General features: G+C 40.4%; 1 protein-coding gene across 8 annotated transcripts in view; it reads right to left on the reverse strand.

Annotated features, from left to right (window-relative positions):
* Positions 1-16,927, reverse strand: part of LOC127568515 (dihydropyrimidine dehydrogenase [NADP(+)]-like) — a 581,379-nt gene that overhangs the window by 118,819 nt on the left and 445,633 nt on the right. For all 8 annotated transcript variants that reach the window (XM_052012359.1, XM_052012358.1, XM_052012364.1 and 5 more), the window contains one exon: positions 11,168-11,251. In XM_052012359.1, coding sequence (XP_051868319.1) covers positions 11,168-11,251 — 84 coding nt within the window. The remainder of the gene's footprint in view (positions 1-11,167; positions 11,252-16,927) is intronic.

Genomic DNA, 16,927 nt, shown 5'->3' on the forward strand with positions numbered 1-16,927 from the left:
TTCCTTATTTGACTTGTAAAGAGACCAGTTCTAATCTTAACATTATACCCTCCTAAACTAGATTCACCCACCTAGGGGAATAATCTTTTTGTACCTAAACTTTGGAATCCCTTTAACATTATAATCACCTCAATGAGATCAGCTTTTGTGCCCCATTCAAAGGAATGAATGACCAGTTTATGCATCCTTTACCTCCAATGCAGCCTTCTACGTCATATCCTTTTCAAGGTGAGTGTATCTTTCCTGACATCCAGTGCCTAACGTTAAACTGGTCTCCCAGGTAAGGTTTGATACATGTTGTATTTCAACCTCCTTGAGATAAAAGTCAACATGATTTTAGCCCTTGGGATTGCTTTGTGTAGCCCAGCGATAGCTTTAAGTGATTGGAATACACGGGCATTGATCCTTTTGGTTCTCTACAGCTAATATACCAATTTGACTTTCCCAGATCCAAAGTGGATGATCTCACTTTCCCACATTGAACATCAATGGCTAGTTTTGCCCCATTCTCTTTATCATTCTCCAGGTCAGCTGCAACAGCTTCTTCCTTACTGTCACCTACTTCAATGCCATCTGCAAACATGGATACACAATTCTGTACTGCTTTAACTTAGACATTAAAAGGAAAAGCTGAGCCCCCAGCATGAATCCCTGGGGTAACATCATACATTCTAATCGATGGGCAGTTACCACTTCTGCTTGCACTCCCTTTATCACAGCAGCAAAGTGTCCTCTAGCAACATCTTGGTCTACTCTATCAATCCTGTTAGATATTGTCCACGTATGCCTGAAGGACTTGTGAGAGCCATATTGTCACCATCGATGTGAGTCAATTAAACCTATACTAAAATGACAAATGATCACTTACAGATTCATTTTTGTCTGAATTTGGGACCCATTAGTGAGAAAACAGCAAAAAAAAAGCATTCTGGCCTTGGAATATTTGTCTAGATAGATCTATCCATTGTCCATCTGCACTTGTTATGGATTCTCTCACCTGCCCCTCCAACCTCCCAATGGAATAGGTCCAAAATTCTGCCTGGTTTATGGGGCCTTGCTTTACATATAAAAGATTTTAATCCCAGTAGTTTGGATGCAAACACAGTTAGGCCAGACAAACAATAAATATAATAAAAAATAATTCTGCTCCACTGCACTTTGGATGGTATAATAGTATTCCCAGAATTTATACAGGCAGCAGTGAATGTAAAGAATAAGTATGCTCATATATTAAGAAACATACCTTTTTTTCATGAGCACACTTCATAATAAAACTTAAAGTAAATATTTTAATTCCCATTAGATATGGATCAGAAGATGTAACATTGTTTTCTAAATGATGCAGAACCACTTTATTCATCCTGAACCATATTCCCTTCCCCCATCCTGCTGCTAGCTTTTATTCAAACTGGCATGACTTCAGTTTGTCAACGTACATGAGCAGAATGCAAAGTGAAACTGTTTTATCTACCAACACTTTAAAGCATCGGTTGCTTGAACCATATGCATAATACTACCCAATGTGTACAAGATGCAACTGTAGCATTCATTTTGATCAATGTATTTCCAAGAGTACCAGAAGTGAATTGGACTGTCTTTTGCATAAGGATCAGAACTGAAATCAGTATACAAAGAGTCATTTCAATTATATATACTGTTGGACGCATGAATACATAGTATCTGTATGTAAGAATTTCATGCAATAGTTTGAACATACTGTATATTGATTTCCAAAGTACTTAAAACATTTAAAGAAGTTATTCCTTGTATATGTGATGAATAGTTTGACATTTCAAAGAAGATAATATGTAAAATCAACTCGTGAGGGAATTCAGTAGTTAAATTATTGCTTTATGTTAAATGCAGTGGGTAATGTTAACAAAAGATTCATCTTGTAAAAGATAAAATCTGGACAATTTTCATTTACTATGATAAAGAAGCAAACAAGCTCTGCTAATTAGAATCATTCTGCATGCATTTTTTAAAGAATTGCATTACTTTTAGATGAAGTAAAATGTAGTTAGGCAGACATGAAAATAACCATCATTACTAAACAAGTATAAATAAGCATTACTTTAAATATGGATTCATTCAGATGAAACAGAAATGTTTTGAAGATTTTTGCAATTAATTTTTCAAAGTATTTTTTCTAAACCTTATTTTTCTAGCTATAACATTGTCTAATATAATGTCAATAATATATTAATTGTATAATCTAGCAATTGCAGTAGTGAATGGTACTAGAATGACATTTCTGTCCTAATGTACTTATGCATTTTAAATTACTCTTTGTGAAAGAAATATTCCAATTTGCCATTTTGAATTAAATTTTAATTCATGCATTGTACACTCCCATTATTCTAAAGATGTATATTCTCAGGGAAAATCTGACTACATATATATTAAAATGTAGATTATGGAGGTCCATATGAAATTACAATTTCACACATAATAGTTATAAATGAAGCACTCAGATGATCGGTTGTACAAAATTATAATGAACCAAACAGCTGGTACTGAAAGCTTCTTCCAAAAGCTGGTTTACTAATATATTAGCTGTTTGACAGAACTTAAACCCAAAGACAATTCTTTTTACAATTTTCCATCACTAAATCATCCAGTACTTTTTTTTAAATTGAGCTGATCCGGGCAGTCTTCAATTAAGACAGTAATTATTAACTGTCAAGAGGCATCAAGGATTTTACCATATTTATATATTATAATAATATTTACATTTAGATAGGGCCTTTCATGTTGAAACATCTTAAAACTGCTTTGCACAATGAACTGATTTTCTGTTAAAGTGCATCGATCACTGCTGTGCTGGCAAATCAAACTAGGAACAGTCTACAAGCACAACAGGATGTTATCAAATGCTCCTCAATCAAATGCACTCACACCATGAATAATATAATCTCACCAAAGATATTAGATCTCTGCTGCCATTATAAATATTAATTAACCCTTAGAACTCCATGGAGAACTTTACTTACTTAGCTGGTGCTTGATAAGGAAACCTCTACTGAATTAATATATCACCAATAGCATCTGGAAGCTGGCTCACTTCCAATGGAAAATTTGGTTTATAAAGAACTGCTCAAAACTGAATGGTGCAGTGGGATTTCCCTTTGATGACCTCTTCCCAACTTTCCTTGCAAACTATTGTCCCTCCCTCTAACACTCCTTTCCTCTGCAAAGTCTTTGAACATGCTGCTCCCTACCTATCTTTCTAATGATACCTAGATCAAATCGCTCCATTCAGGCTTCCTGGCATATCACTGTTATAAAAATCCTAACACATTCTTTTTTATCTGTTTACAACTTTTCCTTCGTTGACCATGAGGCCAAAATAAATCGGAACAGGAGTAAGGTATTCAGCCTCTCAAGCCTGCTTTGCGACTCAGTAGGATAATGGCCAATCTATCTTTCACCATGCCCACTTTTGCATCCTCTTCCCAATAGCCTTTATTTCCTTATTTGTTAAAAACCTATTTATCTCAGCTCTGAATGTATTCAAGAATTGAGCCTACACTGGCTTCTGGATCTAGAAATTCTAGACTTGCAACCCTTAAGAGAAGATTTTTTTTCCCTCCTCTAATTCTTAAATGGGTTCTTTATTATTCTAGGATTATGCCCTCTGGTTCTAGGCTCTCTCATGAGGGGAAATATCTTCTCAGATTTTACCCTATTAATTCCACCCCCCCCCCCCAGAAAGTTTTTTGTTTCAATAAGATATTCTCTCGGTCTTTTAGACTCCAATGAGTTCATACTCAGCCTCTTCAATCTTTCCTCATAAAAGAATCCCTCCATATGCACGATTGTCCTTGTGAACCTTTTCTGAACAGCCTCCAATGACAATAAATCTTTCCTTAAATAATGGGACCAAAACTGTGTACAGTACTCTGGACGTGGCCTCAATAGTGCCATGTGCAGTTATAGAAAGATTTCCCCACTTATATACTCCAACCCCTGTGAAATAAAAACCAGCATTCCATTAGCTTTTCTCATTACCAGATGTACCTTTGTGCTAGCTTTCTGTGTTCATGTATGAGAACCTCTACATCTATTTGAGCTACAGATTTTTGGAGTCCTTCCCCATTTAAACAATAATCTGTTTCATCATTCAGGTGTGGTTTAAAGGTCGGCACAACATGGTGGGCCGAAGGGCCTGTATTGTGCTGTAATTTTCTATGGTTCTATGGTTCTATCATTCTTCCTTTCAAAGCTACCTCCTATGTCATCTTTCCCATGGTTGAATCTTTCTATTCAAGTTTCCTGACAAAAATCCGAGCACATTCTTTATCTGTCTAGATTGCAGGACATAAACCATCAGTTTCGGGCAACTTATCAGCCTTTAGCCCCATTAGTTGTCCAATACTAATTCTCGCAAGATGGTGATGACATTCAATTCCTCCCTGTGTGTTTTACTATTAATGGGATGTTCATAGTATTTTGTACCATAAACTCTGATGCAAAATACTTTATCAGCTACTGTGCCTTGTTCCCCACAAGTATTTCTTCAGCCTCCTTGTTTAAGAGACTTATATTCACTTTGACCCCTCTTTTCCTTTTCACATTCTTAAAGATTTTGTTAACAGTTTTTATATTACTTGCTAATTTGCCCTCCTAGTTTATCTTCTCCTTCTCGATTACTTAGTTCTTCTCTGCTGGGTTCTGAATTCATTCCAATCTTTGGGTTTTTTGCTAACTTTTGCCTCCTCACATGATTCCTCTTTCAACTTAATACCCACTATAACTTACTTGGTCGGTAATTGTTTGTTCATTCACCCTCCAAACCTAAAAGACATCACTTTTGCTGAACTCAAAACTTTCATCACCTTTGCAAAACTCAAAAATGCCATCACTTATGCTGCCAATTTCCATCCTGCCCTCACCATCACATGGTCCATCTTTGACCCTTCCTTTCCCTTTAAATTTAATTTTAAAAAAATTTTATTTACAGCGTGGTAACAGACCCTTCCGGCGCAATGAGTCCACGCCGCCCATTTTAAACCCAATTAACCTAGCCGTACGTCTTTGCAATGTGGGAGGAAGCCGGAGCACCCAGAGGAAACCCACGCAGACACGGGAGAACGTACAAACTCCTTACAGACAGCGACGGGAATCGAACCCCGATCGCTGGCGTTGTAATAGCCGTCGCGCTAACCGCTACGCTACCATGCCGCCCTTTCTAGATCTCTCTGTTTACATCTCAGGGGATTGGTTAGTCATAAACCTACCAAATCGCACAGATATCTTGGTGATATTTCCTCCTACCCTGCCTCTTGTAAGGACTCCTTTCCATTCTTTTATGTTCTCTGTCTCCATCGCATTTGCTCTGATGATGAGATATTCCAGAGAGATGATTCTGATATGTCTTCCTTCTTCCTGAACCATGGCTTCCCCTCTACTATAGAGGGCAGAACCCTTGACTGCATCTCATCCATTTCCTGCACCTCCACGCTCACACCCTCTCCTCCTGGAGAGAGCATGGGCAGAGTTCCTGAGGTCCTCACCTTCCATCTTGCATTCAGTGGATCATCCTTTGCAATTTCTGCCAGTTGCAACAAGATTCCACCACCAGACGCTTCCCATTCAGCATTTAAAAAGGATCACATCCTTTGATTTAGAATTGGCCTGCCTGTAGAAAGCAGATGGTTGTGGTGGAGGGAGTGCATTCAGATTGGAGGGCTATGACTAGTGGTGTCCCACAAGGATCAGTTCTGGGACCTCTACGTTTCGTGATATTTATTAATGACTTGGATGAGGGGGTAGAAGAGTGGGTTAGCAAGTTTGCAGACGACACAAAGGTTGGTGGTGCTGTGGATAGTGTGGAGGGCTGTCGAAGCTTACAGAGGGACATTGATAGGATGCAGAGCTGGGCTGAGAAGTGGCAGATGGAGTCCAATCTGGAGAAGTGTGAGGTGGTACACTTTGGAAGGACAAACTCCAAGGCGGAGTACAAGGTAAATGGTAGGATTCTGGGTAGTGTGGAGGAGCAGAGGCATCTGGGGGTTCATATCCACAGATCCCTGAAAGTTGCCTCACAGGTGGATAGGGTAGTTAAGAAAGCTTATGGGATGTTAGCTTTCATAAGTTGGGGGAATGAGTTTAAGAGCTGCAAGGTAATGATGCAGCTCTACAAAACTCTGGTTAGACCACACTTGGAGTACTGCATCCAGTTCTGGTCACCTCATTATAGGAAGAATGTGGAAGCATCGGAGAGGGTGCAGAGGAGATTTACCAGGATGCTGCCTGGTTTGGAGAATATGGATTATGAGGAGAGACTAAGGGAGCTGGGGCTTTACTCTTTGGAGAGAAGAGGATGAGGAGAGACATGATAGAGGTATACAAAATATTAAGAGGAATAGATAGAGTAGACAGCCAGTGCCTCTTTCCCAGGGCACCAATGCTCAATACAAGAGGGCATGGCTTTAAGGTAATGGGTGGGAAGTTCAAGGGAGATATCAGAGGGAGGTTTTCACCCAGAAACTGGTTGGTGCATGGAATACGCTGCCTGGGGTAGTGGTGGAGGCAGGTATGTTGGTTGAGTTCAAGAGATTGTTAGATAAGCATATGGAGGATTTTAAAATAGGGGGATATGTGGGAGGAAGGGGTTAGATGGTCTTTGGTGTGGTTTAAAGGTGGGCACAACATGGTGGGCCGAAGGGCCTGTATTGTGCTGTATTGTTCTATGGTTCTGTGATCCCTGGAGCACCTGAATGCACTGCCTGCAGAGGTTGTGGGGGCAGATACATTAGCAACATTTAAGAGACTCTTAGACAGACACATGAATGATAGAAAAATAGGGGGCTATGTGGGAGGGAAGGGTTAGGTAGATCTTAGAGCATGATAAAATGTCGGCACAACATTGTGGGTTGAAGGGCCTGTACTGTGCTGTCATGTTCTATGTTCTTCTATCCCCACCAACCATTCCATCTTGTGGCAATTTCCCATGCAACCAAAGGATATGTAACAACTGCCCTTTCACCTTGTCGCTTCCCAACATCAAGGAGCCCAAACAGTCCTTCCAGTTGCACTCAAATTTCTTAAAATTGCATTTTGTATTCACAATGTGGCTTCCTCTATGTTGGAGAAACCAAATGTAGCTTGGACACCTGCACTCAAGGAGTGACCCTGAGCTTCCAGTTCTGTGCCTGCCACTTTAATTAACCATGCAACTCTCATTCTGTCTGTGGACTCCTGCACAGTTACAAGAAAGCCCTCCATGAGCTTAAGGAACAACATCTCATCTTCTGTGTGGGCACATTGCGGCTTTCTGGAGTCAATATTGAATTCTTCAACTTCAAATATCTCATTCTTTCTTTCTGTCTGTATCAGAAGTGGCTTTTTCTGCCTATCATCATCTTGGCTCAGTTTTTCTTATTCTATTTATACAGTCTGGCCTGCAGGGCATGTTCTACTGACTTGTTACTTACAATACATAAAGAAACATAATGTCCTTGTAAATGCTATTCTAACTGTCCCCTTTGGAAGCCCTAGGATCGAGACTTGAAGTCCTTTTTCTCAATTACACGAGAACATCATCTAAAATCATTGTTACTGTGAATACTTTTGATACTCACATCAACCTGACAACCACTGCTCATGACTCATTTACCAACTATAACATATTACATTAATTTTCTGATGTTTAATATTGATCTTGAAATCTTCTGGTCTCTTGTGCTTAACTGCTTTTAATACCTCCACCAATGGTAGCCATGCCTTCAGCGGTCTGGGCTCTAAACTCTTGAATTCCTTCCACCATTTTATCTTCCACCCCCTTTTTAAGTTGCTTCTTAAAATCTGTGTCAACCTACTTTCCTATATGGCTTGGTGTCAAGTTTTGTCAATGACATTCCTGTGAAATGCCTTGTGATATCTTAGTTATGTTGAAGACACCGTATAAATGCAAGTTGCTTTCATGACTTGGGTTGGAGTCCAGCTTGGAGTGGTGGGATTAAAGTCCACCCGATGCACCAGTTGTAACGATGCTACATGAAGTGAGTCTCTGTCCAGTTTTGGTGGCATCTGTTGGCTACTCTAATCTTGCAGTAATTTGCAGGAATCCTGAGATTGTCATTAGATATAGATAGTTGTCACATTGGTGCACTGAGGTAGATGCTGATGAATACTAATGGATTTTCACTTCAGTTACATATGCAAGCATTTTACAATCATTCAGTACTTACATCAGTGAATATAATAACCACAACTAACCTGATGGCAAGTGGCCAATGTCCTTGACTCCAACTAGCCACCCATTTCCAATTGTATAGAGGAAGGTAACATGCAATCTGTCTGAGGTGTCAAGCACATCTCAATGTGGTTGCTCAACATAACACCACTGGTACTCAATAATTTGTTGGGAAATGATGATGAAAGACAAGTACTCTTAAAAGATTCCCTTCCTGAAGAGTCCTACCATAATCACCTTTGCACAAGCACTCTGGATTTCCACAATGAACAATTCAACAGTTCTGGTACCTCACAATGCTTGACTAATTCCTGGTGAATGATATTTAGACCTTGGCACTTAGTGATGTGCCAAGTTGTGTCAAAGTTACTCAAATGAACTATCCTCAATATTGTTCAGTTAGGTTAGTTTCTTCCTGAACTGGAACGTGGAGGCTCAGATTTGTGCCGTCACTGATCAGCTGTTCCACCTCATGCTGTAATGGCTTCGATTCAGTGGGCTCCGTGGAGGTTCTGCTTGCAGTCCACCAATCCTTGACTAATGAGGGCTAGCCTCAGAATAAACAGCGGATGTTGTCCTGAGCACTGGACAGTCAGGTGGCACACCCTGCCAAGCATAGTTCAATGCAAAGTCAACCACTGTGTTCCTTGGAGGCCGCAACAGTGAGTGCTGTTAATGTATGAAGGACTAAATATGAAACATGAAAGGTAGCTGTTGTCAGATTTGCAGGAGACAGTTAGATCACAAGATCACAAGATCACAAGACAAGGGAGCAGAAGTAGGCCATTTGGCCCATCGAGTCTGCTCCAAGGAAAAGGGAAAAAAGAAAAAGAAATGAGAAATGGGGGGGGGGGGGGGGGAGGAGAGAAAAAGAAAGAAAAAGAAAAAAGTAAAAAAAAGAAAAAAAACAACTATTCTAATCCCAATTTCCAGCCTTATCTCCATATCTCTTGATGCCCCGACTATTTAGATATCTATCTATCTCTTCCTTAAATGCCTCCAATGATCTGGCCTCCACTGCTGTACCTGGCAAGGAATTCCACAAATTAACCACCCTCTGGCTAAAGAAATTTCTCCTCATCTCTGTTTTGAAACTGTACCCTCTAATTCTAAGATTGTGCCCTCTGGTCCTGGACTCACCCACCAAGGGAAACAGCTGGGCCACATCTACTCTGTCCAGTCCTTTCAACATTTTAAATGTCGCTATGAGGTCTCCTCTCATTCTTCTGTACTCCAGTGAGTACAGTCCAAGAGCCGACAAATGCTCATCATACGTAAGCCCTTTCATTCCGGGACAAACGCTCATCATACGTAAGCCCTTATTCTTATTTAAAGAATAAGGAAACAATCCAAATGTTATGATTCAACATTACAATGCAAGAGGACTCTGTAAGGATGTTATTAAAATTGATGAATGTGCAGTTGGACCAATGGGAAAAAAATTGATGGGGATTGGATGATGAATGGAGGAGATCATGAGTAGAAATAACCAGTTTCTACTTTCAGATTACTGGTGCATTTGCTATTCACCTAAATGCATCCAAGTAAGGTTGAGAACTTTAATAAATGAGCATAATTACTATAAACGCTGCAATTATACTAAATACTTGCCTGTAAATTCAAATCTGGGGACAAGGGTAGTTTCCAGATGGAAATTTGGCATCAATTACAAAGTTAAATATTGCACCTTCACCAATCTTCACAAATACTATTTTTCAGAATTCTGATAAATGTAATGTTATTTAACATAATAGATACCTGTGCAGGTATGTTTTACTGAGTCCACAATGGTGTCCAAGGTGACCATAGAATAATAACTAAGGAGGCAGGATGAGCTTACTTAGGACCTAACTGGAGCACATCCGGTAGCCAACAGCATGCATTTGTGCTGTTGTGCACAGTGGCTATAGATAATGGGCTGAAGATCCAGAAGAAGTGGCAGTCCTGGGTTAGAAGAGGTTGTGATAATCCTCTTCCTCCCAGCAGAGTGGCCAACTTGAATTGTTTCTTTACAAATAAAATTCAGAGGATTTTATTTCCTCCAACATAGTCATAGCATTATACTGCATTGAAAAAGGCCCTTCGGCCCAACTCATCCATGCCAACCAAGATGCCTATCCGAGCTAGTCCCATTTGCCTGCATTTGTCCCATATCTCTCTAGACTTCTTCTATCCAATGTACCTGTCTAAATTTCTTTTAAACATTGTAATTGTAGTGGCCTCTACAGTTTCCTCTGGCAACTTGTTCCATATACCCAACATCCCCTGTGTGAGAAAAATTCCCCTCATGTTCCTTTTAAATCTTTCCCCTCTCACCTTAAATCTGTGCCCTCTAGCTTTGAGACTCCCCTATCCTGGGGAAAAGACCATGACCATCTACCTTATCTATACCCCTTATGATTTTATATATATCTATAAGGTCACTTCTCAGCCTCCTATGCACCAGGGGAAAAATGACCCAGTCTATCCTTATAACTCAAGCCCTCCAGTAACATCCTTGTGGGTCTTTTCTGCACCCTTTCCAGTTTAATGACATCCTTCCTAGAACCGGGTGACCAGAATTATGCATGATACTCCAAGTGTGGTCTCACCAATGACTTGTACAATTGCAACATGACATCTCAACTCCTGTATTCAATGTCCTGCCTATTGAAGCAAGTGTGCTAAACACCTTCTTCACCACCCTGTCTACCTGTGTCACCACCCTGTCTACCCCTAGGTCTCTCTCTTCTACAACACTCTGCAGGGCCCTACCATTTATTGTGTAAGTCCTGCTCTGGTTTAACTGAGGGACAGACAGAGGCTTTGCCCCATCAAAGCACCAGAAGCACTGTAGCAAAAGCTTGAAACCTTGTGTCTGGTTTCAGCCCACACTTGAGGGCCCAGATTGCAATTCTGGTAAGGGTTTGCAGAACAGTCGTGCAAGGTTTTGATGGAATACACGAGTGATTGATGTTGATGCTTTACCTGTCCACAGGCTAGGCCCATTCCTCTTTCTCCCATGCCATGAGGGCAAGACAAGTTTAATTCCAAGGCATCTGCACCAGAATCCTAGGAAGGAAGAAGATTTTAAGTCTACTGCAAATGTAAAATCCCAAATTCATTTTCTGAGGTGAAGAAAGTACAACATACCATGTATGGTATTATTGTCTTCCATTTAAAATGACATCCAGTGTGGCTGGCCTTGCTCGTGTAGATTTTAAGTGGAATAGAAAGTGACTTTTTGTACTTGTTGTAAAGGGTTTTGCAATATGTGGTAGACAATGTTCAGTGTTCAGGATTTAAAAATAAAACAAATGGCTTCTTGGTACCAAATTGGATTATCATATTTCTTAGAAAACAGGCTTATCAACAGTGGATCATATTTAAAAATTAGTTTAAAATATTGTTATTTTGAATGATAATAGAAATTGTAATGATCCTAAAATGACTTTAAAAGCTTTCAATAATAAATCTTCCCCTTTCAAAAACCATAGATTTTATTTAACTTAAAATGCTTTCACACACAAAGATGGGTGTGTTAGTTTCCAATATGCTTTTCAATGAAATGTTGTGGAAGGCTTTTCCTCACAAACTGTGTGTGCTCCAATTTCAACCACGGCATAATAGGAAATAACTAAGCAGAGGCTAAGAAGTTCATTTTCTGAGAATTGGAGAACATTCACAGGAAATTACTGCATTTTATATTTTGTTGTTTTTTAATGTTGAAGGGGTAAAGTTCTGGTCAGTTCTGTTCTGGTTCAGTTCAGTTCTGGTCACATTATAGGAAGGATGTGGAAGCTTTAGAGAGGGTGCAGAGGAGAATTACCAGGATGCTGCCTAGATTGGAGAGCATGTCTTATGAGGATAGGTTGAGTGAGCTAGGGCTTTTCTCTTTGGAGAGAATGAGGATGAGAGGTGACTTGATAGAGGTGTACAAGATGATAAGAGACATAGAGCAAGTGGACAGTCAGAGACTTTTTCCCAGGGCGACAATGGCTAACCTGAGGGGGCATAATTTTAAGGTGATTGGAAGAAGGTATAAGGGGGATGTCGGGGTAAGTTTTTTTACACAGAGAGTGGTGGGTGCATGGAATGCACTATCAGCAGAGGTTGTGGGGGCAGATACATTAGGGACATTTAAGAGACTGTTAGACAGACACGTGAATGATAGAAAAATAGGGGGCTATGTGGGAGGGAAGGGTTAGGTAGATCTTAGAGCTGGATAAAATGTCGGCACAACATTGTGGGCCGAAGGGCCTATACTATGCTGTCGTGTTCTATGTTCCATGTTCTAAGTAGAGGTAGCTTCCCTCAGCTATTGCCAGCAAATACTGCATTGGCTAGGGGAAGGTATGGTTGTATTGACATGGAAACGGTATAGATACCCGACTGGATCCATCCGGCAGTGAGAGAACCAGCATGAAGGGATGACTTATTTGGTCAGCCTCTTTCAACCCTCACCACCACATAAGACGTAGAAGCAAGAGAAGGCCATTCAGCCATGTGTGCTTGCTCCACCACTCTGTAAGATCATGGCTGATTTTTCACCTCAGTGTTACTTTCCTGTACTAACCCTGTACTCTTTGATTTGTGTAACATTTAAAACTTAACAATCTCCAATTATCTGGCACCTCATCTGTGGCCAATGAAGATTGAAAAGTAACTGTCAGGGCTCCAGCATTCTCCTTCATCATCTTCCATAGCAGCCTGGGATACAGTATATCCCTGGTTGCCCTTAATATACATAAAATGCTTTGGGATTTTTCTTAATCTTGTCTGCCGGTGATATTTCATGTCCCCTCTGTGCACTCCTAATTTCTTTTATCAGTACCCTCAACACCACCACCCATCACCCTCCATACTTTCTATACTCGTGTATGAACATATTTTCTATGCTCGTGAAGAGTCTCATATGTTTTTAGTTCTCTGTACCTATCATATGCTTTGTTTTTTCCTTCACCCCCAATATCCCTTAACATCCAGGTTCTCTGGACTTGCTATCCTTATCTTTCATCCTCTAGGGAACATGTTGGCCCTGAACCCTCATTATTTCACTTTTGAGTGACTCCCACTTGTCAGATGCAGACCTTCCTGCAAGTAGCTGCTCCCTCAGTTTGGGATACCAGATCTATCCACAATATTTCAGATCTCACCAGGACCCTATGTAGATGGAGTAAGATGTCTCCACTGTAAGACTCGTATCCTGCTGCAATAAGGGCCAACATGTCAATTAAATTCCTAATTGCTTAGTTTCCACTATATCACAGATATTCCTTTTGATCTCCCCACACCTCTCCCTTCCCTGCAATTTAAAACATGCTTTATCTCTAATTTTTCCCAGTTTTGATGAAAGTTCATCAACATAAAGCTTTAATTGTGTTTCCCTTTCACAGATGCAGCTTGACCTGCTATTTCCAGCTATTTCTGTGTTTACTTCTCTTAAACTTCTTTGCTCCACAGAGAACAACCTCAGTCTCTCAGTCTAAGCAAAATCCCTCACCTCTGAAAACATTCTAGTGAACCTCTTCTTTTCCCATTCTAATGTCTGATGACCAGTTCAGGGCACAACTGTTATGGCCTAACAGTTTTATAAGAATTTGTTTGCAGTGGATACAGTTCTTCAAAATCAATCACCATAGTCCCAGGAGATCACAGCAAGAGCTCCTCACAACAGCGCCATTGCTATCTGCTTCATCGATAATGTGTTATATCAAGTATTATTGAGGAGATAATGACAGAGAATGAGGCTTATAACACTGGCTGATCAGTATTCAGCATACTCTTTGGGTGTTTCCCTGATACTCATGGTGGAACACTAACCAACACTAACTAACACAAGGGGCATAATTACAGTAGCCAGATTCTGCATCTGAAAATCAGGCATTTGCAAATAAATTTATGGACCAATATGTTGGAACTCTTAATTTTGAGATAAAACATTTAAACATATCTTATACCTCAAAAACTTGCTTATGTGAGTTGTGATTCTTCTCAAACTAATAACCATTAGAGAAGTAAAAAAATAAGCCAAATAGAAAGCAAAGGAAGAAGCTCCTTGATAAAGCCATTCATCATTGTTGCCATTTAAACAGTGAAGCTCGAGTTACGCCAGAATTCAGCGACAGATTTCATGGTCAATCAGGCCAAAATTGGTTTAAAATGAATTTGGAGCTTAATATCAGAAAGCCAATTACTAATAGTGTTTAATTTAATTTCCCTTCAATAAGCTCTCTTAACCCTGGGATTTTGTACCACAGACTGCAGGGTTCACACAAAAATGACTAGCAATTTCAGGAACATCACTCTGAGTATATACAGTCCATATTACAAGGAAATGCAATTGTCAATAGCTGTAATTACAGAGAGATAAAGCTGATATTTTAGGATTCTGAAATACTCTGAGCCTACATGTTTTATGCTTCAGAGCAGGTGTGAAGGGTTGGGAATTGAAGGAAAAGGTGAGGAGATATGTCTTTCCAAATCTAACTCGGTGAAGGTTTAGATTTACTTTTAACGGCCTCATCTGGAAGCCGTGCTGACTGACTGGCTCGATCACTCATCAGATGAGGAAGGTTCTGGACAAAGCCAAGCCATGGAGCTGGAACATTTAGTGACTCAGAGAGTTATGGAACAAAGGGTGGCAGTGTACAGGGTGTTTACATGGTTGTGAAGACATGGTTGGGAGTGGTCTGTGATTGGGGAATGGGAGACACAGGTAGGGTGGTCACAGAGTAGGGGTGTGGGATTGTGAGGTGATTGTTCCTTGATGCAGGGGGAGGGGATATGGAGGTGTAGGGTGCAGGATTTACACCAGCGCTAGTTAGACCTGAAGGAAATAATTCTCTATCCAATAATACAAACTTTGTTAAAATGAAGGCACACAGCTTTCTTAACGACTACTTACTGCCCGGCACAACTCATCTATTTTTGGGAGTTAAAATTACCCCTCATATTTCAGATTCATTGCAAGCTATTTAAAGGACTTTTACCACCATGAGTAATGTGGTAACAAGAAACAAAATATAGGAAATCAATCACTAACTATTTCACGCTAATGTGATCAAATGCACATCACAGGAGGACAATGAAATTCATTTTAGTTTTATTCTACTTCCATTATAAATGAAATCTTTTTGGCTGTCTTCCCTTAATTTCTCCCTGCAGTTTAAAGCCGAGCTAATATGCCAGGAAAGGCATATTAGACTGGCTATGTATGGTGGGATAGAGAGGGGTCTGGGTGTTGTAAAATTCTTTTGCACATAAGGCCCAAGACGTTGTGTCCAATTGAACAACCTTTCATGTCTAAGGTGCCCAAAAGGCCTTTGCTCACTGTGATATAACAGACGAAGTCAAATAGATTATGGTTGTGGAAACAGAGAGAATGGAAAAAGTGGTGAAATGGAAATGGAAGGATGGCACAGAGGTGATGCCACTGCCTCTCAGGTCCAGAGTTCCAGGTTCAATCCCAACCTCTAGTGCTGCCTGTGTGAACTTTGCATGTTCTTCCTGTGGCTCTTCAGGTTTCCTCCAGGTGCTCTGGTTTCCTCCCACATTCCAAGATGCACTGGTAGGTTAATTGGTGACTGTAATTTGTCACTTGGTGTAGATGAATGGCAAAGGGGATCAGGGGGAGTTAACACGCACAAGAGAGAGAAGAAGTTGCTGGGATACAGGGAAATAAGGAGTGGGGGAATGGAATTATTCCCCTGGAAGTTGGCATGGACATGATGGACCAAATAGCTTCAGTCTACATCCTTATAAGTATGATTTAAGATCCGTCAATCAGAGGAGATAAACTTGTGGCCCTTCGGATTGGGTTGGAACCTAGAGAGCAGTGTTCACAATCAGGTGGGTGGGATTTAAGTTCAGGGTCATAGTCAGTTCCAGGTATGATGTTGGTAGCCCAAGTGAGGGATGTGTTCTTCAGCCAAAGGTTACCCCTTTGCATTTGGTTCTCTGCACCAGACTTCATGGGCTGGCAAGTGCTTAGGCAGGTTTCATTCAAATATTTCCATAGCAAGCCTCAGATTCATCGGGGGGGAGCTTCGGCAAGAATAGCCTGTACCAAACGTGGGGCATACATATTCAAATATGCGTTGGACATCATTGGATGCCACCATACATGTCCATCTAACTCCTTGTGCTGGTGTGTCAAATGCACAGTGAACTAGGAAACAATTTCTCAATAAGTAAGCTTAAATTTTTATCTCACGGAGCAGATAAATGTTGCACTAAATGCTGGAATTTCTAAACCTAACTCTCTTATCTGTATTCAAAACCATTCCCCTCAATCATGACATCTCATATGATCCAACTATTCTCATCTCAGTCAGAGACAAGGCCATCTCTCATTGGTTCCTTATATTCTTCACCACACCGTCACTCTCACTTTATTGCCTTCTGCAATGTCCCATGGAAAAACTTCCTGTCCTAAGTAACCCTGTCTCACTCTTCTATTTCAGCAGACACCTATTTGCAAAGGAACATGCCTTTCTCTGCATTTGACCTCAGTAAAACTCTTACTCGGTCTAATTCTGGGACAGCAGAGATTTGGGGTGGTATCATTCTTTTAGTACATTTCCCCATCTTCACTCCCCTAATTCCACACAATACAGATTTACAAGTTTATTAAGCATGTTTGGTCTAGCCAGATCTGGTTGGATCACATCAGGTCACCTTTGATGTTTCTGTATAATGGTCTGAATATTCACGCAAATGATTTTACTGCACTAGTAATCCAGCAAG

The sequence above is a fragment of the Pristis pectinata genome, chromosome 3 (assembly GCF_009764475.1).
Source record: "Pristis pectinata isolate sPriPec2 chromosome 3, sPriPec2.1.pri, whole genome shotgun sequence".
Taxonomy (NCBI): Eukaryota; Metazoa; Chordata; class Chondrichthyes; order Rhinopristiformes; family Pristidae; genus Pristis; species Pristis pectinata.